Source organism: Lagenorhynchus albirostris, chromosome 1 (assembly GCF_949774975.1).
Source record: "Lagenorhynchus albirostris chromosome 1, mLagAlb1.1, whole genome shotgun sequence".
NCBI classification, from domain to species: domain Eukaryota; kingdom Metazoa; phylum Chordata; class Mammalia; order Artiodactyla; family Delphinidae; genus Lagenorhynchus; species Lagenorhynchus albirostris.
The window spans coordinates 34,496,676-34,521,939 of NC_083095.1; the positions used below are offsets into that span (position 1 = coordinate 34,496,676).

General features: G+C 51.6%; 1 protein-coding gene across 4 annotated transcripts in view; it reads left to right on the plus strand.

Annotated features, from left to right (window-relative positions):
* TMEM229B (transmembrane protein 229B) overlaps nt 1-24,668 on the plus strand; it is a 40,330-nt gene extending 15,662 nt beyond the window's left edge. For 2 of the 4 annotated variants that reach the window (XM_060140790.1, XM_060140779.1), the window contains exons 2-3: nt 9,736-9,917; nt 21,028-24,668. In XM_060140790.1, coding sequence (XP_059996773.1) covers nt 21,046-21,549 — 504 coding nt within the window. In that variant the 5' untranslated portion in view covers nt 9,736-9,917; nt 21,028-21,045 and the 3' untranslated portion in view covers nt 21,550-24,668. Of the gene's footprint in view, nt 1-9,735; nt 9,922-21,027 lie in introns of all 4 variants that reach the window. The other 2 variants (XM_060140809.1, XM_060140800.1) reach the window with 2 other exon arrangements.
* The last annotated feature ends 596 nt before the right edge of the window (nt 24,669-25,264 follow it).

A 25,264-nucleotide genomic window follows, 5' to 3' on the forward strand; every position in this document is an offset into this window, starting at 1 on the left:
CTTACAGTTTTGTTGATTGACTTAATAACGTCCTTTACAGCATTTATTTCCTCTCCAGTCCAGGATCCAGCACTGCATTTAGTTGTTATGTCTCTTTAGTCTTTTCATCCAGAACAGTTCCTCAGCCTTTCTTTGTCTTTCATGACATTGACATTTTTAAGAATATAGCCGCCTCCTCCTCCCCCTTTAAAAAAAATAGAATGTTCTTCCTTTTGGATTTCTCTGCTGTTGCCTCACATTTAGACTGAGTTATACCCTCCTGGCTAGCATACACATGAGTGATGTTGTATCTTTTTCATTGTATTACATCCAGAGGCACCGGATGTCCATTCGCCCCTTACGTGTGATGTTAAGTTGGATCACTTCGTCAAGGTGTCCGATCTCTTCACTGTGCATTTACTGATTTTTCCTTGCTACTAATAAGCAATCTGTGGGGAGACAACCTAAGACCATATAAATGTCTTACTCCTTATCCACATTTTGCCCCGAGATTTACCAGTCATCCACCCTGGGTTTGCAGGTATTTCTGGATCCCAGGCAAGGCATGGGAGGTCAAGTTATCTGCGACCAGGTGACCCACTTTCGAGGGCATCACCCACATGGGAGGACCTTGCTGTGCTGTGCCCAGCCCTGCTGAGAAACCACATTTCCACAATAGTTTTCCTCTTTCTACTCCCACCAGGATCGGAAGCTAATTCATCGTTCATTCAACTGACACATAAGAATGTTCTTACGAAAGCTTCTCAGCTTTATTTGGGCACATTGGGGTATGGGACGAAAGCTAGTTCCCTCTCGGTGTCTTTAAGGAGCCTACCATTGAGTTGGGGAGACAAGACTTGGTCACTGAAAGGTAAAGGACATGTAAGTTGTCAGTACTGTGACCCCACAGGACAGCTCAGTGAGAGCTGTCCTATGACCCTGGAGAATTAAGTGCCCTTAGGAGTTTGGGGGAGGAGGGATCAGAGTGGGTTAGGTACGATGAAGGGACATTTCATTAACAAGGGTAATCTTTGGGCCTTAAAGGACAGGCAAATCTGGGTAAATAGCGATAGATAAGGGCATTCCAGGAGGGGAACAGTGTGCACAGAGACCCGGAGACAGGAGCATGGATGGAGAAATTGGGGGACGGCAAGTTATGTACCAGTCTGGATGGGGCCAAGGGTTGGTGTAGGGGACAGGATCTACCCCCTTACTGAGCACCTACCTCGCACCAGGCATTTTAAAAAATAACTTTCCCGATTCTGAAAGTAACACATGTTTGATATAGGAAGTTTAGAAAAATAGTTTTTCTATATAAAGAAACATTTTAATGAAGTCGCTCTATTCTTTCATCCAGAGATAAGTGGTTAACCATGGTGTATTTCCGTCATTTCTGAGATCTTCATCATTCTTCTGGCAACAGCTTCGTTTGGGTTCATAGACTCAGTAGCCCCTCTTATCCCTCAGAGGATATTAATCATACTTTGGAAAACATTTCATTCTGGTGACTCTATTGATTTTGTTTTCCAGCTACAACTTCTGTTCTCTAATTCGGTGCTTCTTTGCTTGCTTTGGTTTTTGTCAAATGTTTGGTAAGTCTTGGTTGTGTTTCTTCTCCCTTTGTATTTTCAGGTTTTTTAGTCACCTCTGTGTGAAACCTGATTCCGCGCTCTAGAGCCAGCTGCCCCTGGTTGTGGACAGGAGGGTGGGATGTGCCTGCTGGGGATGCAGGAGCCGTCTACATGTCCCCTTGCCTCCCTACCCTAACGTCCCGGCAGGAGCCTGGGTGGAGAGGTGGGGCAGGAGCCCGCTTGCCTGGCTCCTCCAAATCCTATGACCAACCACTCAGGGCGTCTCCTGGGCCCCAATCTCTCCAAACTTGGACCCTGCAGAGCCACTCCTCTGACTGAGTGTAGAATCCTCAGCCGCACTGCTGGGGTTCAAATCCTAGCCCTGGCACTTACTAGCACTATGACCTTGGGAAAGCTGTGTAACTCTGGGTCTTATCTGTAAAGCAGGGAAAATAATAGTCTGTATTTCAAAGGATTTTTGTGAAGGTTAGATGAGATAATATGTGCTCAGAACAGCGTCTGGCACATATATGTGCTGTGGGAGTGTCATTATTATTATTATTCCATGGTTTTATTTTGGGGGTTGTGGTTTCTGAATCTGTTTATTCTCATTTGCTTCCATCTTCAGGGAGCCCATATAATTCCCTCGCTTTCTGGTGCTGTAATGGATTTATTCTTCTTAGAAAATGTCTTTTCTGTCATTTTCTAGGACTTGGGGGATTTAGGCATTGGCCCCTGGCCTGCCATCTTGATATAGTCATACATTTCCTTCAAGTTCTTTCACTGTGAGCCTGTATGAGTGTGTTATTGTTATCTGTAATACATACATGAAGGCGTCCGTTTCCATCTGTGTCCACTCACCCAGGAGCCTGGCCCAGGGCAGGACTCGCCACCTGGTCTAGGTTCCCGGATGCTGACTCTGTCCTGTGCAGGCCTGGGAGGTGATGAGTTCTCTTCTCGGCCTTCCTCAGGCTGGTCTGAGGCGTCCTAGTGAATGTAATGGGTCCTCTGCTTCCTTTGTCAAAAGGAATGTTAATTATTTTCAGCAGTCTAATTATGTGCCTAATGAGAGCCTGACTGAGATAACATTCCCTTTAATTACTCTTGCCTAAGTGCTGTTTGGAGCCATATTTGAGAGTGTTGCAAGGCTCGGTACTTCCACAGTAGATGAAGCTGTCTGGCGAGAGGCTGAGTGAGGGGCCAGGGTTGCTGGGCTTAAGGCCCACGGTGGAGGGGCCTGCTGCAGTCAGTGCCCAGCCCGGTGTATGCTGGCCTTTCCTCTGGGCCATTACTTAAAGAAAAGGGACAGTCAGATTGGGTCATGTATGGAGCAAACAGCACCCATCACGGCGCCCCCAGAACAACTCATTTCTCGGTCTTCCCCCCCAACCCACCTGCCCTTCAAGCTCCTCTTGGCCAGGCCCCTCGCTCTTGGAGGACCTGCCCCCGTGCCTTTCCCTCCATTCAACACTTGGATTTTGAGTCCCTACCGTATGTCAAATTTTATCCAGGACATGAGGATGCAAAGGTAAGGAACTCGTGGTCCAGATGGCTTTCTAAAACAAAAAACTTGATCATGCCCTTCTCCTCTTTGGCCAGGAGAAATGCTACATGTCTGACCCCTGCCCCCTTCCAGGGTTTATCTTCTGTACTTCCTTTGGTGGCCTTCCTTTTGTTCTGATGTGGTGTCTTTCAATAACCGGGACTTCATGGGTAGACCCTTGGAAGGCAGCTCTCCCAAGCCCCTGGGTGGGCTTGAGTAGGCTGGAAGGGACAGCTTACATGAGATTGTCTGCCCTGAGAAAAAAGGGCAGCTCTAGGTGGCCCACTGCCATAGGTAAATTAAGTCCCCTAATTCCTGTCTGCACATCTGCACCTCCCATGAATGGTGTAGCAGGGGGAAAGTGCTGATGAAACCCTTGGCCCTCCCATTTTCTAGCTGTCATTTAACCTCTGAGCTTCCCTTGCCTCCTGTCAATCAGAGTTAATGCCTGCTTCATGGGCTCATGGAGGGGACTCATGAGATGACCTGTGTGACACCTGCCTGGCACATAGAGGGTACTCAATAAATGGTTTGGAGTTTTTTAAATAGTCCAAGCAGCACCCCCTACACTGAGTTATAGCCAGAGACTCAGAGGCTGGCCTCATTTTACCCATGGCCAGAGCCCTCTCCTGGCCTCTTGGATAAAAGTCACTCTTCAGACAGTAGACAGTGACTTTCTTGGAACAAGGGTTCATCCTCCCCCATCTCACAATGGCAGCCTTGGTTAACTAGGCTTGAGGGAGAGAATGAGGGCAGTGGTGTCTGTTCAGAAAAGAAAGAGGATTTCCAAGAGCAAGGAAGCTCAGCTCAGCTCAGCTTTAGGTCTGCGTGTTTGGCAGCCTTCTCGTCACCCTTGGTAAGTTCTAGAGCAATGTCCAGTGGAACTTTCTGTGATGATGGAAATGTTCTACATCTGCACTGTCCAATATGGTAGACACTTGCCACATGTAGCTATTGAGCACTTTAAATGTGGCTAGTGAGACGAAGGAACTGACTTTTTTTATCTTATTCATTTTTAAAGTTAAATTTGAAAGAGTCCCATGTAGCTAGTGGCTCTCAAACTGGGTAGTGCAGTTCTGCAGTTTTCAGAAAAATATCTCTCTGTGCACTTCTTGATCTTGGCTTGGGCCTCATCTCTAGGCTACTAGTTTTCTCATGTCCTGTTTTCAGAAGTCAAGGTGTGCTAGTTGCTGGCAAGGACCAGGTAAGTCAAGGGGAACTGACAAAATCAGTGACCAGGAGGGTGATTTGGAGCCCCCAGAGCTATAGCCATCCCGCTGAGATTCACCCACCACGCCAGGCATCCGACTTTCTTATTTGAGATTCTGCCCCTTACTGTCTGCAAAGGGCAGAGCCACTGGTTTTCACAGCAGCAGAGATGGGTAGGTGGTGCTCAGATACGTGACTCTCGTGCCAGCTAGGTGTGTTCCAGGTGAGGAGAAACCATCTGTGCTAGTTAGAATTTTCTTGATTGTAAGTGACAGAAAATCCAACAAACTACCTGGAGTAAAAAGGAATATTTACCTTCTTGTTAAGGTGAAACACCCAGGCTAGAGAGGACCTGGTGAAGTTACTTAAATTCTTTTGATCAGAAACAGATGGAAATTCCAGGCCATGAGTTAAAGGATTTCACCTTCCCTTCATGTGTTAATAAAATTGCCAAGCAACAGCTGATGAGGAATTCACGGTTTCCAGCCCCTGCCTGCAAGAAGAGTCTTCAGTTGACTAGCTACATTTATTTGGCAGTTGGGCACTTTGCCCTGACCTAGTTGGCCCTGTAGGGATCACCAGATGACCCTTGCGATAAGGGGCAGAGAATGTCTGACCCCTAATTACACAAACTTTAGCTTCTCTGGCCTGGCTGTTTCTCAAGCTTGTTTAGCTTGTTTCACTTACTGTTCCCCCTGCCTGGAATGCTTTTCCCAAAGCTCTTTGCTAAGCTTCTTTGTGTCTTTCTGATGTAGGCTCTGATGCTAGATCCTTAGAGAAGTTTAAGACTCGCCCTCCTGCATCTAATTTCTTTCTGTCCCCTTCCAGGCCTTTGCCCTCCTTCGTGGCCTGATACCAGACATTACAGTATGTGCTGGCTGGCTTACTTATGGTCTGTCTCCCCACAGAACTGTGAGCACCAAGGGGGCAGGAACCTTGTCTTGTTCACACGGGGTACAGTGCCTGGCCTTCACCAGGTAGTCAATCTTTGCTGGAATACAACCCCTCGTATAAACAAACCAGCCTCCACAGGACTTCTGGGACCGGGTCCCCCGGCTGTTTAGAAATCTCTGGGGGTGGCTTGGCTGTAGCAAGCTGTGAAAAGTAGGGCATTGGGAGTCGCGCTGTTGAGATGCTCCAGATTTGTCCTCCGAAAGACCAGCTGGGCTTCTTTCTGCCTCCACCGGGGAGGCAATGAAGGGGCAGGTGCGGTGGATTCACCTGTGGGACACCCGAAGGATGTGGGCCGTCATAGGGAGAAAGCAGATAAATTCCCGGTCACTTTGCGGGTGAGGCTGTGAGTCCGCTGCCTGTTCCTGTCCAGCTGACAGAAGGAGCCTTGCTGGTCTCACGTGATGAGGATTCCAGGGCCCCTCAGCTGCCGCCTGATGGGATCTGCACAGGGGATTATTGATGAAGGGGAGGTGAGGCAGCTCTTTACAGTAACACATGCCTTGCTCTGGGATGGCAGCCAGGCAGCTAATTAGAGAGCCCAGCAGCTGTCCAGCCTTTCAGGCAGTGAGCAGCAGCTACACAGTGCGAGGGGGTGGGATGGGAGGGAAAGGAAAGGAGCACAGGGCCAGAGGCCACCCTCTAAGGCGTAGGGGGTGGGTGGTCGGGGTTGGTTCCAGGGGGGGACATTGGGAGGGGTGTGTCAGGTGGAGTGGGCTGCATGGGGAGGAGGAAGGAAGAAGAGGAGGTTGTCAGGACAGGGTAGCCTACAGGTGAGACAGAAGAGAGGGTGATGAGATGTCCAGCAGGTAGGGTAACCCAGATTCCAAGCCCAGAGTGAGGGGCATGGAATGGAAGGACATGGCCAAGTGGACGGGGGGGGGGTCCATCCCCTATCTACACCCTTTCTTCCGCATGCCAGCCAGGCCCCAGGGCCTGGGTCTCCTTGCTCCCAAGGGGGAGCTGACCAGATACAGCCTTTCCCCTGGCCGGGGGGGGGGGTTGGCATTCCAATTGCATCTGTAGCTGAGCACGGTCACTCCTTGGTTTGGGAAGTTGCCAATCCACTTGTGTTCAGGGCTGGTCTTACTACAGGACAAGTAAAAGCAGTTGTTCTGGGTCAAAAGGGAGGAACTGGGGAGGATTTGAAAAACCAGAGGGCTCCCCAGTGGGTCTCTGGGGCATCTTCTCTTTACTCTATGGGCACCTGGGTGGGGTGATTTGGGGAAGAGGAGAATAGGAGAGAAAAAGGGATAGTGTTTGCCTGCCACTTCCTGGCTTCACTCTTCGGTTCCAGGCCATGGAGAAGGGTGGTGGATGGGGGTAGATTTGATTTTGAGGTTCCGGTCAGAGAAGCAGAGATGCAATCCTGCAAGCCCAGCTTACCTTAAATAGTTATAGGGGAGGAGAGAGAATGATGCAGAGGGAATTTCCTGCCAGCAGCTGCTGGTTAAACCTCTTCGGGAAATGAATCCTACATATATGGAAACTGGACGCTTCTTTGGAGAGTGCTAGCACATTGTAGAAATAACAGAATAGGCGCTGCTATTCTCTGACCTGAGCCTGAGCTTGGCTCCTTGCCCATATGAAAGCCTGCGGTGTCTCCCGGGATGCCTAGGACGCTCCGTTCCTGCCCCATCCCTCCTCATGTGACATGTCTTCTGTACTGTCCAGACCCAAGGCACTCACCCCATCTATCCTCGCCTCTCAGCCTGGGTGATGGCTCTTGGAGGTGGGAGAAAGGATAGCGAGGACCCTCCTTTCTTCCCTGGTCTCCAGAGACAGCCCTGCCCATTGTAAACCAACATTTATGGTGCTTTGTGGGAGAGAACCCGTCCATGATGGTGGCCTAAAAATTAGAGAACACCAGACATCATTATGTTTGGTTAATAACACTGGATGTTGCAATCACCCAGTAATTTAGTTGGATCCTTCTCTACCTTGCTTGTCCCTCCATCCAACAGAAGTTTCATGGACTCAAGGAATTCATCATGTGGAGGGGGAAACAGACACATAATCATTTTAAGATGGGGCAATATGTTTCAATAGGAGGCTGTTCAGAGTCCTGTGGGAACATCAGTGATGGAATACCTGGGGGGCTGTGGGAGGATGGCATCACAAAGGAATGAAGAGGGGGCAGGGTCTCAAAGGAGGAGTGGGTATGGTGGGCTGCAGAGGAGGGCAGTTAGAGAGGGCTTGAAATTGCACGGTAGTCTCTGCCCCTTCAAGCTTCTGGGGCATCGGGACATGTTGAAGGAGAAGCTGGACGGACTTGGCTGTACGTTTACAAATAAGCTGCTTACAGGATGGACTAAGTAGATTACACCGAATGAAGGATGAGTGCATGCAGATGTGTGCCTTGAGAATGAGATTGGGATGGAAAGCACTTTGAAGGTATGCTATACGGCAAGAGGGGCGACTCTGGCGCCCGAGGACCAGGGTTTGAATCAAATGTATAGATTTAGCCTAATCTCTTAATATCCTGAGGCTCAGTGTTTTCATCTTTAAAATGCAGCAGGGCTGGGGACAGGGTGGGGGTGGGGAGGTAGGATAATTCCTGCCTTCCCTGCAGGAGTCTGGGGAGAATTATGAGAGGTCATATACTTGAAAAAGTACAAGTACTACCACATGTTAGTTGTATAAGGGCTCTTCACACATTCCTCTACTCCAAAAACTTCTGGTTCAGGTCATGCTGTCCTCAAGGGAGCCTCATGCCCTCTACACCGTGGGACCCGGTCTAAGGGGCCAGAGGGTGTCAGAGGGGTCTGGGGACAGCTTGTGCACTTGGAGGCAGAGGTGGGACCCCATCACCTCCTCGTCCAGCTCTTCCCCTGGGGGAAGAGCCTGCAGACCAGGAAGCAGGAGGTGTCCAGCATGAGGCTGGCCCCAGGAGGGAGCCTGTTCTGACTGCCACGCTTCATCTGCCAGGGCAGCAGCCTAACCAGCCTCGGGCCGCCAGGGCTAACCGTGGCGACCAGCAGGCTGTGCTGCCAGGATGTGGGCTTTGGTTTCTGTTTCTGTTTGGTTTTGACTAGTGCTGTTAATGCGGCCTGCTTAGGGCCCAGAGAAGGGGAAATGCCTGTGGGGGGATCGAACTCCCCAGGCACAGGGTCACGGTGGTGCTGGAGATGGAGGGCGCGCTGGACATGCCCCTGATAGGTATGTTCCAGGGTGATCCCTGCCCATGGCCCGGCAGGCTGGGAGAAGGGAGGGGTGGGGACGGGTGGGGCAGGGTTGGGGGCTCCTGTTTGTGGAGGAGCTGGGGAGGGACAGAGGCCAGGAGAGCACAGCAGCCCGCAGCACTTCACCCACTCTGTCCTTCACTTCTCTCAGTGCAGAGGCCCAGGGGAGAGACCCGGGGGTGCATGCCCTCCCTGCCTGCAAGCACAGGTGCACACAGTGAATTTCAGGTCCCCAAGCCCTGCACTTTCACTTCTCTTGGCTCCCCTGCTGCCTCGCAAGTTGTCACCTTCGGGGAGCAAAGGCCCGAGTCACCCCTGCTCAGAGAGCCTGGGGGGTTGGGGGAGGGAGGAGGGTGGCCATGGGCATCAGCGCAGGGTGGTGCCTCTGTGGCCCACCCTGCTTGGTCGTCCACTGGGGGATGGGGGCAATTCCCTCCGCCGGTCACACACTATTCTCAGCTTCTGAGCAGCCGGTCCATCCCTCTGTAGGGCTGGGCTGGATCTGATCCCTGTCCCTGGGCTCGTGCAGAAGGTACAGTTTATCCAAGGGATTTTCAGGGAAGCTTCAGCACCTTCATATTAAAGCAAAAAAAATGTCGAAGTCTCTATCAGATGGTCAAGTCTTAGGGCTCTATTAAAAATATGTATGTGGCAAGGGGCATTATAAAGTCAGATTTATATCAGCTTATAGTCAATTACCGATGTTAATAGGAAGGGTCTCGACAATAATAATAAAATAATAAAATGAAATAAATACGAGGGCAGTGGGATTGCGGGTAGAGGGTTTTAGCACACGTTTTGTTGGTGTGCTTGTTTTTGCACGTGTAGTTGTGCTTGGCTCCCCAAATGCTAAAACAAATGCCCTACATCGTCTGTCTTCCGTGAGGTTCTTGACCGCCCTTGAGAACAGATGTACCCACTACAGGGGGAAGGTGAGAGTGTAATTTGAAGCTAAATTGAGAATGGAGCTGGATTCTAAAATTATATCCCTGCTCAGATTTACAAGTGTGCACACACTTCACTCATGGCACAAGAAGCACCGAGTCCTAGCCCCCATGTGAACTGCCTGGGATCCATTCCAGGCTCTCGTCTCCGGATTAACCAGACCTGGGCAAGCAGGATGGCAGAGAGGAGGTGGCAGGCTCCAGGAGACGCCCCATGGCCTGGGTGTGATGAGTGTCAGGCGCTGAGCCTGGAGCCCGGAGCTGTGGTGTTCGCCTCGAGGCCGCCTCTCTGGCTGGCCTGGTGGCTCGGAGCTGGGGATAGTTTAAGCTAATGCACTCCTCCTCTTTAATTCCAGGAACAAATGGAAGCCACCCATCCACTAGCCGAGGATCAGCTGAGCCCTGGGGCTGATGCTTGCCCACACTGTTGAGAATGGCACCGAGGCCCAGCCAGGCACCGGGACAAAGGTTAACCCGGGACACTCCTGGACAGTGATCCTGATGTCTGGTCGGAGCCGCGCACTCAAGGGTGTGATAAGTGAGTATGTTACTGGCTCCCAGGGGATCCCTGGCCCTTCCTGCCTCAGCAGCATGGGCACAGGCCTGAAGGTTCCAGTTCTGAGGCTGCTTCCGGTCCAAGGGCCTGTCACAGGGCTATGGTCCTGGAATGGGAGGGGGTTTTCCAGCAGTTTCAGGCCATGTCACATGCTAGAGCCATTGTATAGCCACATGGCCTCTAAGAACTGGGTCAGACCCAGATGGGCTGACATGAGTGATGTGAGACACCCAGCACTTAGGAGATGGCATCTTCCCCAATTCTCCTTCTTATCTGTATGCTCATGGGTGCTTTGGGCCCTGGGCTTCACCTCTGTGCAGTGGGAACTGGATCTCACCTAGGCTTCCAGACTCTGCCCAGAAGCCATGAGTGGTTTGTGCGGCCTTGGGTAGAGCATCCAGGGCACTGGATGGTGAAGGCTTTGTGGTGCCTTAGCTGCCATAAGCGTGGCCACCAGGGGGTCAAGAGGAGCAAGTTCTCTGCTGCTTCTGCCATGTTTCAGCCATATCTCCTCCTCAGTCCAGAGGAGCGGCATGTAGGGCGAGGGGCCCCCTGGCTGGGGAGTCTCACCTGTCCTCACATAGCCTTTCTTTCCAGCCTCGGCCTCTGGCTTTTCCTTGATGATGCTTTAAAAAAATGACAGTTGGCTGCTCTCCCAAGCCCCAGAGGCTGTCCGGCCTAAAGGCTGTTCTGTCTGAAGAGGACAAGACAGTCCCACTGTGGGACCGGGGGCCAGCAGGCAGAGAGCTCCCCTGGAAACCAGGGCAGGGAGCGCTGGTGGGTTTGTACTCGGACAAGTTTTAGGAGCTGTTGGACTGGTCCATGGGAGCCCAGAGCCCTTAGCTTCTATGTAGGAGTTTGCAGAGAGGGAAAGGGTAACCGGGTATTTCTCAGCTTTAGATAGATCTTGACTCCACTGCTAGTTGAGAGTTTAAAACTCAAGGCTAGAATCTATTTTTCAGTCAACCGAGGCTTGCAAAATCAGTTTGTGATTGGAGGGTCTTTCAGGAAGTGTGTTACCGAGTTGATTTATAGCCGGGGTGGTGTGAGAGAGCCTGGACTGTGGGAGTGGGGTTGGGGGGTAGAGAGATGGTCGTGGAGGCCACTGTGGGAACGCGGTGACTCAGACGGAGACCTATTCCCTGCATTACACAGAATTCCCCAGAACAACCTACGTCGTCAGCCTTAAAACAGTTGTACCCTTTTGTTCAGTGATACCACTTGTAGAATTGTTCATTAAGAAATCTTTCTTTAGGAAATAGTTCCAGCAAAGAAAAGGGCTGAATTCTCTTGTTACAGGCATAAGAAAGATGTTCTTGTGGTGTCATTGTCAGAGTAGAAATGGGAAACAGTTGTTCTCCCTTTGTTGAACACCTAGGTTAAGTAAATTATAGATTTCCACTTGGTGGAATATTACACAGCCATTATAATAAGGAGAACATAGGATATATGACAACTTGGAAAAATTGATTATGATGTAATGAGTGAAAGTGTCAGGTTACAGGATAAGTACATTATGGTAACTTGTAAAATAAACACATGAGAAAAGATCGCAAAGGGGGAATGATAATGGCTGCTAGTTTGCTGGAATTATGAATGCCTTTTCTTTCTATGATGCATGGATTTGTTTCTTTTAAAACTAAATTAAATCTCAATGAGTACACCACATACCACTAAAAGTGATTTTCTCTAAGATGTGGGATGATGGGGGACTTGCTTTCTATATCATTCCTTTCTGCAGTGTTTAAATTTCAACTGTGAGCAAATGTCACTTTTGTAATCAGGAAAAAGAAAGACATTTTAAAATGCTAGATATAAAAAAATTTTAAAGGCTATATTTCCTAAGAAAGAGGAGAAGAGAAAGGCTGAGCTCTTTAGCTCTTTATACCTGCTCTCATCAGTGTTTAAGGGCCTGCGCCTGTTTGGGCCCATTCATTCATTCATTCATCAATCCATTCATTCACAGGTATCAGTGGGTCTTACTGCCAGGCACTGTTCTAAGCACTAGTTACCCAGCAGTGAACAAGGCAGAGCCCTGCCCTTGTGGAACTTTCACTCTAATTGGGGGAGACAGACAATGAACAAGTAGCGAAATATCGGAAAGTGAAAGCGCTAAGACTAAAATGGGATGATGTGGGTGACGGGGAGGCTGTTTTGGATCAGAGATTCCTCTGAGGGGTGTTGGTTGAGCTGAGATCTGAATGACAACAGGGAGGCAGCCGTGTAAAGTCTGGGAAGGGTCCTGCAGTCCCCACCCGCAGGCTGCCCTTTGCTGCCTGAGCCCCGGTAAGCCTCGGTGCCAGGCTGACTCCGTTCCCCAAGCCCACTTGCCCCCGCTGCACCTGCCAGCTGGGATTTGCTCAGCATCTGAGGCTGTCCGAAATCCTCCCCGGCCGGCTGCCCTGCACGGTTCTGCTACTCCGGCTGCTGTCGCTGCTGCAGGCATAGGGCTTCTCTGGGCAGCCTGCACGCTGGCCGCTGCTCTTGGCTGGCATTTCCGTGGCAGGGCTGGGGCGTCTGAGATTCCCGGCAGCTTTGGGGCAGGCTGGCCATCGGGGAGACTCTGGGTAACGTGTGTCCTGGTGAGAGGTCTTTGAATGGCACGTGCCTTAAGGTCCAAAGGGGTGGCTGCTGCCATGGTCCTGTGAGGGTCAGCCGTGACCCTGGAGGATCTTCGTGTGGACGCTGCCAGAACGTGGCTTCAGAACAGAACTTGGCCTCTCAGAATAGACTGAGAGCCTTCAGGAGCTCTGACACCGGTTCTGGGCTTCGCTGATGACCTACCGAGAAGCTCACATCCTTCTTGCTTCCTGTTGTCTCTCCATGTACCATCTCAGCCTTCCACAAGCAGAAACTCAGAAAACGGTAGTGCCCTCAAAGGAGCCTGTAGTCAGCCTCAAGAACAGTGCAATGTGCTGACTGGGAGTGAAGGCTCTGGAGCTGGGTTCGAATCCCAGTTCTGCCTCGTGGAGCTGTAAGAACTTAGGCTAATTTTCTAGCCTTTCTCTGCCTCGAATTCCCCATCTGTGAAATGGGCTTGAAGATTATCTGCGTTAGTACATGGGAAGTACTGAGAAGAGTGCCTGATTATTACTGTGACTTGGGAAGTGGCAGGAGGACCAGCCCAGGGAGCTTTCCTGGGGGGACGCCCACAGCAAGAGAGGGTGGAACTCTATGGCATTTGGGCAAGCCAGTGACCACCGGTATCTTCCCCCACTTGCTTCCCTTCTGGCCCTGAAGCAAGCCCATGTTTTCCTCCCCCTCAACCTGATGACCACAGGGGAGGCTCAGGACTGTTTCAGAACTTGCATCTGGCACCCAGAGGTAAGGGCGACCGCCCACCCCTCATTAATTCCACTACCCCACCAGGAGACTGCACTCAGGGTTGCTCAAGCTGTGTCCCCAATGCCTTGTCCTCAGAGACCCCTGGAAGGCCTGTGCATCTCCCCAGAGCAGTGGTATTAATTAACTGTAATGGTTTTGTTGCCTGGGGATGGGGAGTGAAATTTGGGAAGTAAACGAGGTGAAAGAGGAAGGCTTGCCCAGCCTGTCTGCATGGAAGGGGAATCCTGATTTTCTAGCAAGACGCTCCTCTGGACAAAAATTCCCAGAGTTGTCGTGTTGTTCCAGGAAGTTAAGATGCTACAAGATGGGGGGTTTTGGCAAAACCAAGAGCAATCATCCCATCCGGTTTTGCCTCCAGCCTGTCTTGGACTTTGATGGCATTCTCTTCGCTCCTCTCAACTGCTCACTCTGCTCTCTGTCACCCTAAGGAATAGCCCAGCGGGTTCCAAGAGCAGCAGGTGAGCTACTCCTAGGGAGCAGGGCTCTGAAAGCCAGCCCTCCCCCTCCCCCACCTGTCTCCTTGGCGGGGCAGTGCCGTGTCCTGATGACTCGCCTCGGGCTCTGGCCCTTTGCTGGGACTCCGTGTGCCTGGCTCTTTCATCACACATGAGGGCTCTTGTACTTGAGTGTTGTTCCCTAAAATCCCACTGGAGAAGCCATCCACTGCTCTGCAGATTCTTTTCTCTGCTTTCAGTCTTGCCCACACTCTCCTCTCTACTCCACCCTGAGTTTTCATTCCTGGGCTATCCCATCTTTGTGTCATGGTCCTCAGGATGGTTATGTCTGTCACCAGGAGAAAGAAGCAACATCCCGTGAACTGCTGGTTCCTCTTGATGCAGGTAGACCCGGGGCTCTGATCCCGGGGCTGAACAAGGAGGTACTGGAAGGGTCTGGGGCAACGGGCTCAGGTTGGGGGAGGCCAGGCAGGGATGGAGGCTGTTGGGCCCAGCAGAGGGAGGGGAGCCTGTCCTAGCTCAAAGTTTAGGCACAGCTCCGGTGACTATTAGAAGTGGGTTTGGGGAGTGGAGTTCTGAAAATCCACCCAGGCCAATGCCTGCCTTTAATTTTAGCATCTGTCCCATCACAGTGTGAGCTGCCATCCCACCTGACGACACTGTCTCACGTCCCCGCCCCTGTCCTCACCCCCGCCTCCTGGCTCCCGCCAGCTCTTCCCCATTCATCTTCCGTGGACCAGTCCAGGTCTCCTCAGACATGACCTGACCTCACCTAGGTATGCTTCCCCTCCACCTACCCGTGTTCTTCCAGGCACAGAGATTCTAAAACCAGAATCCAGGCCTCGGGCTCGCCCTGTTCTCTCTCCCCACACCCTCTCTTCTGTTCGGCACTTGCCCTCTCTCCCTTTGACAGCCACTTCTTTAATCTTGCTTCTGCTCCATAGGGTTTGGGCGTCCAACTCTTCCAAGTCACCTGCTCCGGGGGTGTGGGCGTGGCTGGAGCCTCTGATCTGTAACCGACTGGGAAACCATTCTTGGCCTCCCCCAAAAGATCAGACCAAGAGGCAAGGAGAGTAGGGTTTTAAAATCAGCATCAAGGAGGGGACTGACCGGAGTGATGACTCCACCAGTTACATGAGGCTGCTGACGTGCACATCTGAAGAAGTCCCTTCTCCGGATCCTGGGGGACAGAGGGGCCAGGGCTACGAGTGCCTGTCAGGTGGACAGACCTGCGTTCAGAGGACCCTGAGTCAGGCAGGAGGCAGAGGGGTCTCCAGGCCACCACTGTCCACCCACCTCGGACTGCGGACCCCTCCTCGCTGCTCTGTGTTTCCCTGGAGCCCAAGCTCTGTTCTGGGCAGAGCTTAGCAACCTGTTGGGAGTTCGGCATAAAACTAGAGCTTGAGAAACTGTGCCAGGAATGCTGGCCCTTTCACTCACGCTTCTTTTAAGGCCAGGCCCTCACAGGGCTGGTTCTGAGACCCCTCCCCTTTCATCACACCTCCTCAGCCACACGGGAGCTGGAAGCTCACTTCGATTCTCCTCAGCTGAGTGTTTGTTCCATGGGCTGTATGTGTGATTACTGTTTTCACGGGTAGCTTGGCTGCCGGGTTAGTGCTCTGGGTGGAGGTGAAGACCTGACTTGCTTGGCACAGAAGGCTGCCCGGCTGCTAGTGAGGACAGGGGCAGAAAGACCCTGCCACAGGTGGGAGGGAGACGCTGACCAGGAATCCTGGCTCTGTGCCAGAAATGAAAGCCATCTTTTTTTGAGCATTTGCTGTATCCCTAGTAGTGGATACCTCCTGGCTCATTCATGCTCACCGTAACCCTCAGAGGTGGTTATTCTTATTCTCACTTTACTTATAAGGAATCTGAGACAGAGAGGTCAGGTGATGTGCCCTAGATCCCACAGGTGGGGGGGTATTATTGTCCACAACACAAACCCAGGCAGTTAGGATCTGGAGCCCCTGCCCTTAACCCTACACACCACTCACACCTGTGAGTCATGGTTTGTTGTTGGGCATGGCTCAGGAGGGAAGAATGGGTGTTAATTTTACACAATTTCAGGTTTCCTTAAGTTCATTTGTCTGGCAAATTTACTGAGCATCTTCTATAGACAAGGTGCTAAGATGATTGATATATAGTCATTCAACAAATAGTTTTAAGGGACCTCCCTGGTGGTCCAGTGGTTGAGACCCCGTGCTTCCACTGCAGGGGATGCGGGTTCGATCCCTGGTTGGGGAACTAAGATCCCACATGCTGCGTGGCCAAAAAAAGAAAATAAAACAAACAAACAAAAACAAATGTTTTTAAGATACCATTATTTTTATAAAAGTTATACATACTAGTTAGAAAAAAAATTTAGAGTCTACAGAAAAGTATAAAGATGGAAATAAAAATCACTTATGATGTCACCATCTAGAGATGATTGTGGCTAAATTTTTTGTATATTTACATGTGTGTATGCCTTTGCAAACTCAAAATCATACTCAGCATTCCACTCTGAATCCTGCTTTTTTCTCTTAATGTTGTATTAAACATTTATCAGGTGGCTACTGGTGCTGGCCTCCAGAGGAATCATGGCAAAGCTGAACGCTAACTGTTATCACAGCTGTGAACGGGGTGCAGAGGTGGACAGGGCAGTGGACAGCTCCAGGGTTGCAGGTGTTTAGGAAAGTCTTCACAGAAGAGCTGGATCTTGAAGGATTATGGCTTCGCAGGCCATGGTTGGGGGAAGGGCACCCCAAGTAGCAAAAACAGCAATGGAGAGATCGGGAGGATAGGCTCTGAAGCAGAAGTGGATCACGATGGGCTTTGCCAGTCATGCCTAGGGGTTGAGCCTTACTCTGTAGATGTTAGAGATCCACTAATGGGCTTTAAGTGGGGAGAAACACTGGATGTGCATTTTAGAAAGACTGCTGTTTCTATACACGCTTTCACAGTAGTGATGAGTAAATTGAAAGGAGCAATGCAAGGCTGGGAGACTGGCTAAGTAAGAGACCATTGGAGTCATCCAGGTGAGAGATGATGGGGCTTGAACTAGAGCAGGAATGAGAAACAGGAATGACAAGGAGGAGATGGATTTCAAAGATGTTTAAGAGGTAGAAAGGATAGGCGTTAATGGCTGACTTGGTGGCTTTGCCATATGACTTGCTTGGGCCAACAAGATGTTAGTGGGTGTGACTTAACAACTTAACTAGTATTGAAAAGCACCGGTGCAGTGGGGTTGCTCGCTCTTGGGCCTCCGCCCTTGCCATGAGAAGACCTTGCCAGGGCTAGTCCACTAGGCCCAGAAGAAGGACAAGAGGCAAGTGGAGCAGAGCCATCCCAGCCAAGCATAGGACAGAGCCCCCAGATGACTCACAGCCTTGTGACTGAGGCCAGCCAAGATCTGCCAACCCATAGGCACGTGAGTTGTAATAATAAATGAGAGTTTATTTAAGCCATTGAGTTTGGGGATGATTTGTTATGTAGCAATTGCTGAGTGATAGGAATGTCTTCATTCTTTTTTTTTTAATGTATATATTTATTTATTGGCTGCGTCGGGTCTCAGTTGTGACACGCACAGCATCTTTCGTTGCAGTGCACGGGCTCTTCATTGTGCGTATGGGCTTAGTTGCCCGACCAGGGATCGAACCAGTGTCCCCTGCACAGTAAGACTGACTCAACCACTGGACCACCAAGAATGTCTTCACTCTTGAACTGAATGCTTACTGTGTGTGACGCACTATTCTAGGCACCTGGGGATGCAGTGCTGAATCAAAGTCCTTACTTTCAGGGAGTTCAGATTAAAGGGGGGAAGTGGCAGAGGAAGCAAGAATGACCTCTCTCTGCTAACTGGGTGCATGGTGGTACCATTAATCAAGATGGGGGTTAGGGCTTCCCTGGTGGCGCAGTGGTTGAGAATCTGCCTGCTAATGCAGGGGACACGGGTTCGAGCCCTGGTCTGGGAGGATCCCACATGCTGCGGAGCAACTAGGCCCGTGAGCCACAACTACTGAGCCTGCGCGTCTGGAGCCTGTGCTCCACAACAAGAGAGGCCGCGATAGTGAGAGGCCCGCACACCACGATGAAGAGTGGCCCCCAGTTGCCACAACTAGAGAAAGCCCTTGCACAGAAACGGAGACCCAACACAGCAAAAATAAATAAATTAATTAATTAACTCCTACCTCCAACATCTTCTTTAAAAAAAAAAAAAAAAACACAGCCCAGGCTTTACCTCCTTTGTGAAGGCAACATTAAAAAAAAAAAAAAAAAAAGATGGGGGTCATATGATCCCTGAGGTGAGCCTGGGTGACCTAGCCTGAGGCGGCACCTCCGGTGGGAGGCCCTCCATACTCGCGTCGCAGCAAGGGAAGGTGACCACCCCTTCTGCTGGACAGAGGACAGGCGGTCCCCTCCCGGCCACAGGTGTGGGACAAGACACGCTGACAGTCGGGCACCAGTAGGGACAGGAAAGCTGCTGGGGCTGGAACTGCCTTCCCCCTTCACCCTCCCGGGCCCTGAGGGGCTGCTGTTCGGTGCCATGGCCGGAGCAGCGAGGGGAGCTCGAGCCTGAGGCCAGAGGCCTGGGCTCCTATCACTGGCCGGTCCTCCCATACTCTCTGTGTTGAGTTGTGTGCTGGGTGCTCCTTTAATTGCATAATTTAAAAAGAAAAAAGAAGCTTAGAGTGGACCAAAACATTGCACAAAGTGTTCTAATTTCCAAAAGAAAAAGAAAACAAATGATGGGGGTCATAGGAGATATTGGGAGGGAAGATAATGAGTTTGATTTGGGAAAGGAACATGAGGTGCCTATGTGACACTTAGGTGGAGGTGTTCGGGAAGGAGTGGGGTAAATAGGTGTAGAACACAGGAAAGCTGTTTGGCTGGGGACTGAAAGTCATCAACAGTGAAACAAAATCATCTGTACCAAAGAGAGACAGAGTACATGCTGTGGATATTCAGGGGAGGAAGAAAGGATTTGTGGTTGGGAGGATGAAAAAGATTTTGTTCTGAAGGTAACCTGTAAGCTGGGTTTGTACTTGTGGAGGCAAGAGGAGAAAGGCACATAAAACACATTAGATGGGATGGTGGTAAGACGCGGAGAGCTGGACTGTGAGAATTAGGCTGAAAAAGTAGATTGGAGTGAGATCAGGGAGAGTCTTGAATGCCAGGCCAACGACACTGCAGCGTTTCATTAGCAAATGGGGAACCATTGAATGTTTTTGAGCAGGGGAGTGACATTAAGCACGCATGTCTAGGAGATGGCTGAAGTATGATGAGTTTTGAAGTCGAAATCAAAAGATACGGATTCTAGTCTCATGTCTTCCATTCAGTGGCCCTGGGATATGGGGCAAATGACTTCTCTCTGAGCTTCAACTACCTCTCTTAAAAAATGGAAGTCAAACTACCTGCCCTTCACACGAGTCTTAATTTAGTAAGAACCAATGACAAAATGTGAATGAAAGTGATTGGAAGACCACCAAGCAATGTGCATGGGTAGGCATTATTGTGACTAGGTCTGCTTTAGCTGAAACGTAAGGCTGGGATTCCCAGACAGGTGGGCAGACTGCAAATGTCATCTTGTTAACCTCTGTCCCTTCTACCACCTCGGAGAGAGGACTGCCAGAGGTGTCAGCCTGGAGTCCACTGGCAGCTGGGGTTCATGTTCTCCTGCTCTGCCTGCCCGTTCTTGATATAACCCTGAACTCTCCCACCCCACCCTCCACATAAATGACGTGTCATTTAGAGAACACCTGCTCAGGGGAGGACTGTACCAAGGCCACAGAACAGAGGACCGGGAGACAGCTGCTGCCATCAAGGAGTACACAGGCTGGTTGGATAGTAACTAGGGGTGGCATTGAGTAAAGGGTCAAATGAGTGGTCCACACAGTCGCTGGTGGAGGGCCAGGCCAGTCTTCGGAGAAGCATGATGGGGCCTTGAAGGCCAGTGGGGTTTAAAAGAGAGGATTGGAAGGGAATGAGAAGTAAAGGAGAGGACTCTCTCCTCTGTCAGCCTACTGGTTTCCTCTCAGTATCGAAACTAAACACCAAAACCCCACTTAATGGAGCAGTTAAAAACAAATGCGACCACAATACGCAACCACTTCACACCCATTAGAATGGCCATCGTCACGAAAGCAGAAAATAAGTGCTGGCAAGGATATGGAGAAATTGGAACCCTTGTGCATTGCTGGTGCGAATGTAATATGGTACAGCTGCTGTAGAAAACAGCAAGGCCACTCCTCAGAGAATAAAAACAGAATTACCATATGATCCAGCAATTCCACTTCTGGGTAAATACCCAAAAGAACTGAAAGCAGGGACTCGAACAGATATTTGTACACCCATGTTCAGAGCAGCATTATTCATAATAGCCAAAAGGTGGAAACACCCATTAATGGATGAATTGACACACAAAATATATCTAGGTAGATCACAACAGAGTATTATTTAGCCTTAAAAAGGGAAGAAAATTCTGACACATGCTACAACATGGATGAACCATGCAGACGTTAGGCTCAGTGACATAAGCCGGTCACAACAGGACAAATACTGCATGACTCCACTTAAATGAGATACCTAGAGTTGTCAAATTCATAGAGACAAAGTAGAATAGTGGTTGCCGCGGGCTGGAGAGGGGATGGGGAGATAGACAGTGTTTCATGAGTTCAGAGTTTCAGTTTGGGATGATGAAGACATTTTGGAGATGGATGGTGGTGATGGCGGCACAACAATGAGAATGTACTTAATATCACTTCAGTGTATACTTTAAAACAGTTAAAATGGTAACTTTTATGTTATGTATAGGTTCACATACACACACATAAAAGACCCATGTGACGGGCTGCTTAGAAAGAGCTCACTTGAAGTATGAGTGATGTGGAACTCACCTGAGTTTGAGAAGAAGTGGGGGAAGAGATGGGGACCCCAGTGGATGGGCCTAGTGAAAAATTAGCAAGTAGCCTGGAAATGGGGGTACTCTTCCACTGACTACCAATCATCCTAAGAAGTTATTATAGGGAAGGTAGTAGACACCTCTCTCCAAGTAGCACTTGAGTAGCGTTTCTCAGAGGAAGCCAGTGGGGCTGTTTGTTTTCCTCCTTTTATTTCTCATGCCTCCCTGGCTCAGGTAAGGAATATGAAATAAAGTAATGAACATGGAATAGGGTTAGGAGTATGATGAGTAACTAAAAGAGAAAGGTACAGGCAGGTTTGAAATCCCCTCCGGCCTGGTCACTCCAGAGACTTGGGGCGGGCAAGTCTGTGGGCCTCCTCCCTCACTTGTGTCTCCTTTGCCTCCCTAACAGCCAGCCCCAGTCAGCGCCATGGCTTCCGCCGAGCCCCTGACGGCGCTGTCCCGCTGGTACCTGTACGCCATCCATGGCTACTTCTGCGAGGTGATGTTCACGGCGGCCTGGGAATTCGTAGTGAACTTTAACTGGAAGTTCCCGGGGGTCACGAGCGTGTGGGCGCTCTTCATCTACGGCACGTCCATCCTCATCGTGGAGCGCATGTACCTGCGCCTGCGCGGCCGCTGCCCGCTGCTGGTGCGCTGCCTCATCTACACGCTCTGGACCTACCTGTGGGAGTTCACCACCGGCTTCATCCTGCGCCAGTTCAACGCCTGCCCCTGGGACTACTCCCAGTTCGACTTTGACTTCATGGGCCTCATCACCCTGGAGTACGCCGTGCCCTGGTTCTGCGGGGCCCTCATCATGGAGCAGTTCATCATCCGCAACACCCTCCGCCTCCGCTTTGACAAGAACGCCGAGCCCGGGGAGCCCAGCGGCCCCCTGGCCCTGGCCAACGGCCACGTCAAGACTGACTGAGCTGGGGGAGGGGGGTGGGCTGGGAGGCTCTCATGGATCCTGTGGACAAGGGTACCAAGCTGGTAGGGTTGCCCCCTCTGTACAGCACAAGCCCTGCCCCGTAGGGCACTCGGAGCCCCCGTGCCCCACCCCCCGCCACCGTGGGCGGGCGTTGGGGGCGTGGTCAGGCATTGGGGGCGGGGTGTGGAGGCGGCAGGGGCACTTCGGATAGGGTCTGTGGATCTCAGCCCAGCTCAGGGGCGGGAGGCCTGTGGCTACACAGGGACGGGACTGCGTGGGTGACTTTGGAAGCAGCAGGCCCTGTCCTGACTAAGGGACACAGAGTGGAGCAGAAGGTGGGAGGCAAAGCCTGAGGAGGCTTTGGGCTGCTGCGGGGGCCACCTGCCTCCCTCTCACCTGGTTTAGTTGGGCTTCAGCTGGTTCCATTAGGCAATATTCAGGTGCTTGCTTGCAACCAATACCTCCCCCAGGGGCCTGCTGAGCTGCAGCCTAAGAAGAGACTGGGCAGCCAGGAGGCTGCTGGGCAGGAGTGCTGGTCTGCAAGGGCTGGGAGGTCTTCCCTTGGCTCCTTTCCCCTCCCCCAGGGTCCCAAGCTGATCCCTTGGCCTTCGGGGGCTCCCCCCCTGGTGCTGGATTCCCACCAACCTTGGGCTTTTGGAGGTTTCAATCCCTGTGTGTTCGGCAGCATTTCCCCCTTTTCTCTTATTTTCAAAGCCTTTACCACTAGCAGCCCCTTTATCCATGTAAGCACCCCACCTGCCCCACCCACAACTCCCTAGGCAACACAGCAGCTGCCAGAGATAGAGCCCTGAGCAGACCCCTCCCACCCTCTTGCAGCCTTCCCTCCACTATTGTCGATGGCCCGATTCCTGAGAAGTCCCCCCTTATGCCTCCCCACTTGCCCCGGTCTGGGGGATTGTGGCAGGGCCCCTGGTGCTCACCTCCTTGCAGTGGCTAAAAATGAATGATACCCCCAACGCAGAGTCAGGCCATCATGAGCCCCATGGATCCACAGTGGGGACCTAGAGACAAATCAGTGTGAAGGGGGGAAGTTGGGCAGTAAAGGTACCTGACTGGTTTATTTTCAAACCAGCCGGGGCAGTCTAGCTTTCTAGGTGGTGGAGGAGCCGGTATGCAGTGGTGGAGAGTCATGGAGACTGAGGGAGGGAGAAAGAGCCTTTCAGCTTTGGGAGGGTCTTCGAAGCATCCTTAGTGGGAATGGGTCAGTACTGGTTCTGCCATAGCCCCAGCCCTGCAGCAAAACCTCCTCAGGGCTACCCCGTCCTCAGCCCTCCCAGAAAGGCTGACCCACTGAGCTTGCTCCTTAAACAGTATTAACCCTGCCGTGCTCATGGGCATTGTCATCTCGGTTGCCCCGCCTTCCTCAGTGACAGGTCCATTGCTGGCAGTAGACAGGTGAAATCCTAACTCCAGCCCACTTCCAGCTCTGCCCCCTCCCTGAGTGGAGGGGTCCATCAGAACACAGCCTTTCCCACGGTACATGGTCTCTTCTTGACCACACTATGACTCTTAGGTAGAAATCAGCCTTTCCCTTTTTATAGAACATTAAAAGTGATAATACCACCTGTGGAGAGAATCTCCTCTTCTTGCTGTACTGCTCCACCTAGACTGTGCAGACAGCACCAGCTAGGGCACAGGCCAGGGTGGGGATGCGGGGGGGGGGGGTGGGCAGGGGTGGTGTCCTGGATTGGGAGAAAGGCTGGGAGACTCTGCCTTTGGCAGGGTTGTGTTCTGCAGTGACCCTGTCCAGGACAGTTTGAAGGGCGATCCCCAGCCTCTACGTCCTGGGCAGGCTCCTCCAGTCTAGGCACAACCTACATTCTGCAGGGGTTAACCCTACCTTTGATTTTACTATGGCCCCAATTCCAGGGCTTTGGGGCTTCTAGGGGTTCAGCCTTCCAGTGGGGGTCAATTGCTTTCCATCTACAGGTGGAGGGGATTCCAGAGGAAGAATAGTGTCTGGTTCCCGGTTCTGTCAGTAATTGTTTCCTCGGTCTTTTCCCCTTGATCCACATTATCTCGGTCTCCTGGACCCCACTACCCCTCTAAGCCCCTTGGACCACACTACTCACCTTTGCTCTCCCCTCCACGACAGAATTTGGTGGTCAGCTTGTTGATGTCTCCCAGCCCAAGGCCTCCATGATTCTCTGCCAGGGCAAGCCCTTGGGTGGCCCACTGGGTCTGGCCGCTCCAGAGGTTGCCCTGTCTGTTCCCTGGCACTATCTCTCGGGGCCCTACAAAAACTCCCAAGTGCGAGAGGTCCCCGAGTAAACCTGCCTGCCTGGCAACGTGCAGAGCACTGTACTTCTGCTTCATCCAGGTGCCCTGAGGCTCCTATTCTCCCTTATAGGGGACAGAGCCCCTAGCAAAGGGAGGTGATGACCTGGAGCTTGACCACAGGATCTGTGTGTCTTCAGGGCCCCAATCCCATAGTGCCCAAGGACTCAAAGTTTGGAGTAATCCCAGCCCTGCAAAGCAGAGAATCTGCTCACTTTTTATGAACCTCTGGTGTCCTGGGCCTCTCTCCACAGGACATGGCAGCATCTCTGAGTCACAGATCGCCATGTGCTGCCCTGCATGGTTGAATCGCTTCTGACATCTGCTAGGCATCCTGTCCCTTGTGCCGTGTCCCCCCCCCCCCATGCCAGTGAGTCACAATGGTCTATGCTTATTCACAGCAATAATACCTAGGGAGTGCCCATGAAGTCCTTTTGTCCTGGTCCCTCGCTTTCTGCATGGGTCTCCTGGGGAGGCAGCCACTGAGTGGGTCAGTTAGGAGAACCTGTATTTATAGAGCTCTGGGCTATGCAGACACCACCACAGGGGATGCAGAAAATTGGGAGGCTCAGGCCTGGAGGGCTTACGGCTAAGGCAGGGAAAGCACCTTCCACTCTGAGGCCACCCCAGGCCTGGAGGAGCGGCAGGTCCCTGCTCTACAAAAGGGGCTTTGAGGCGGGTGGGACTGTCTCCCAGCTATGACACCTCTTCGGAAGGATACATGCCTGGTTTGTGCACCCTGCCTGCTCTGTCTCCATTGGTCTCTTTGTCTCTTTCTTTTCACATTCATGCACACAAAATATACCGGTGTTTGTGTTCCAGGACTGGCTCTGACCCATCTCTGTTTCTTCTGTTTTGGAGCCCCTTTCCTAGGAGCTGCTGGGGGCCAGGCCCTTCACACTCTGGCATCACACTGTCCTGAAGCATGCTGGATGGGGCCATGCTGTGGGGAGGGCAGGTGGCATTCTCCACCAGTCCTTTCCACGATCTCTGTGCTGACCATCTCTGGTAACCTGAATTCTCCAGCCGACCCCCGACTCCCCATCATAATCTGGTCCAGTCCTAACTTTGGGACCAGGCTGCAGGGCAGATGGGGAGGCCCAGGCAGTATCCAGGTTGACTGTGGGTTACTGCATCTTCCCATGATATGGGCTTCTCTTGAAAATGCCAGCCATGACCTGCAATGTCTCATGGGGCGGGAGGGCCCATGGAAGGGGTCTGAGGGTACCCCAAAGAGCTGGAAGGCTAGAACCCCTTACTTGTCATTACCTTGAAAGTCATGCTTTTTAGAGTTCTGCTCTCCCCCTGGCAGTGCTGCTTTCCCCGAGAAGCACATTTGGAGGGAGTCATCCCTTCCTGCTCTGTGTACCTCTGTTCTGTCTAGCATCCCTTGTCCGCCTCTCCCCCCACCATGGTC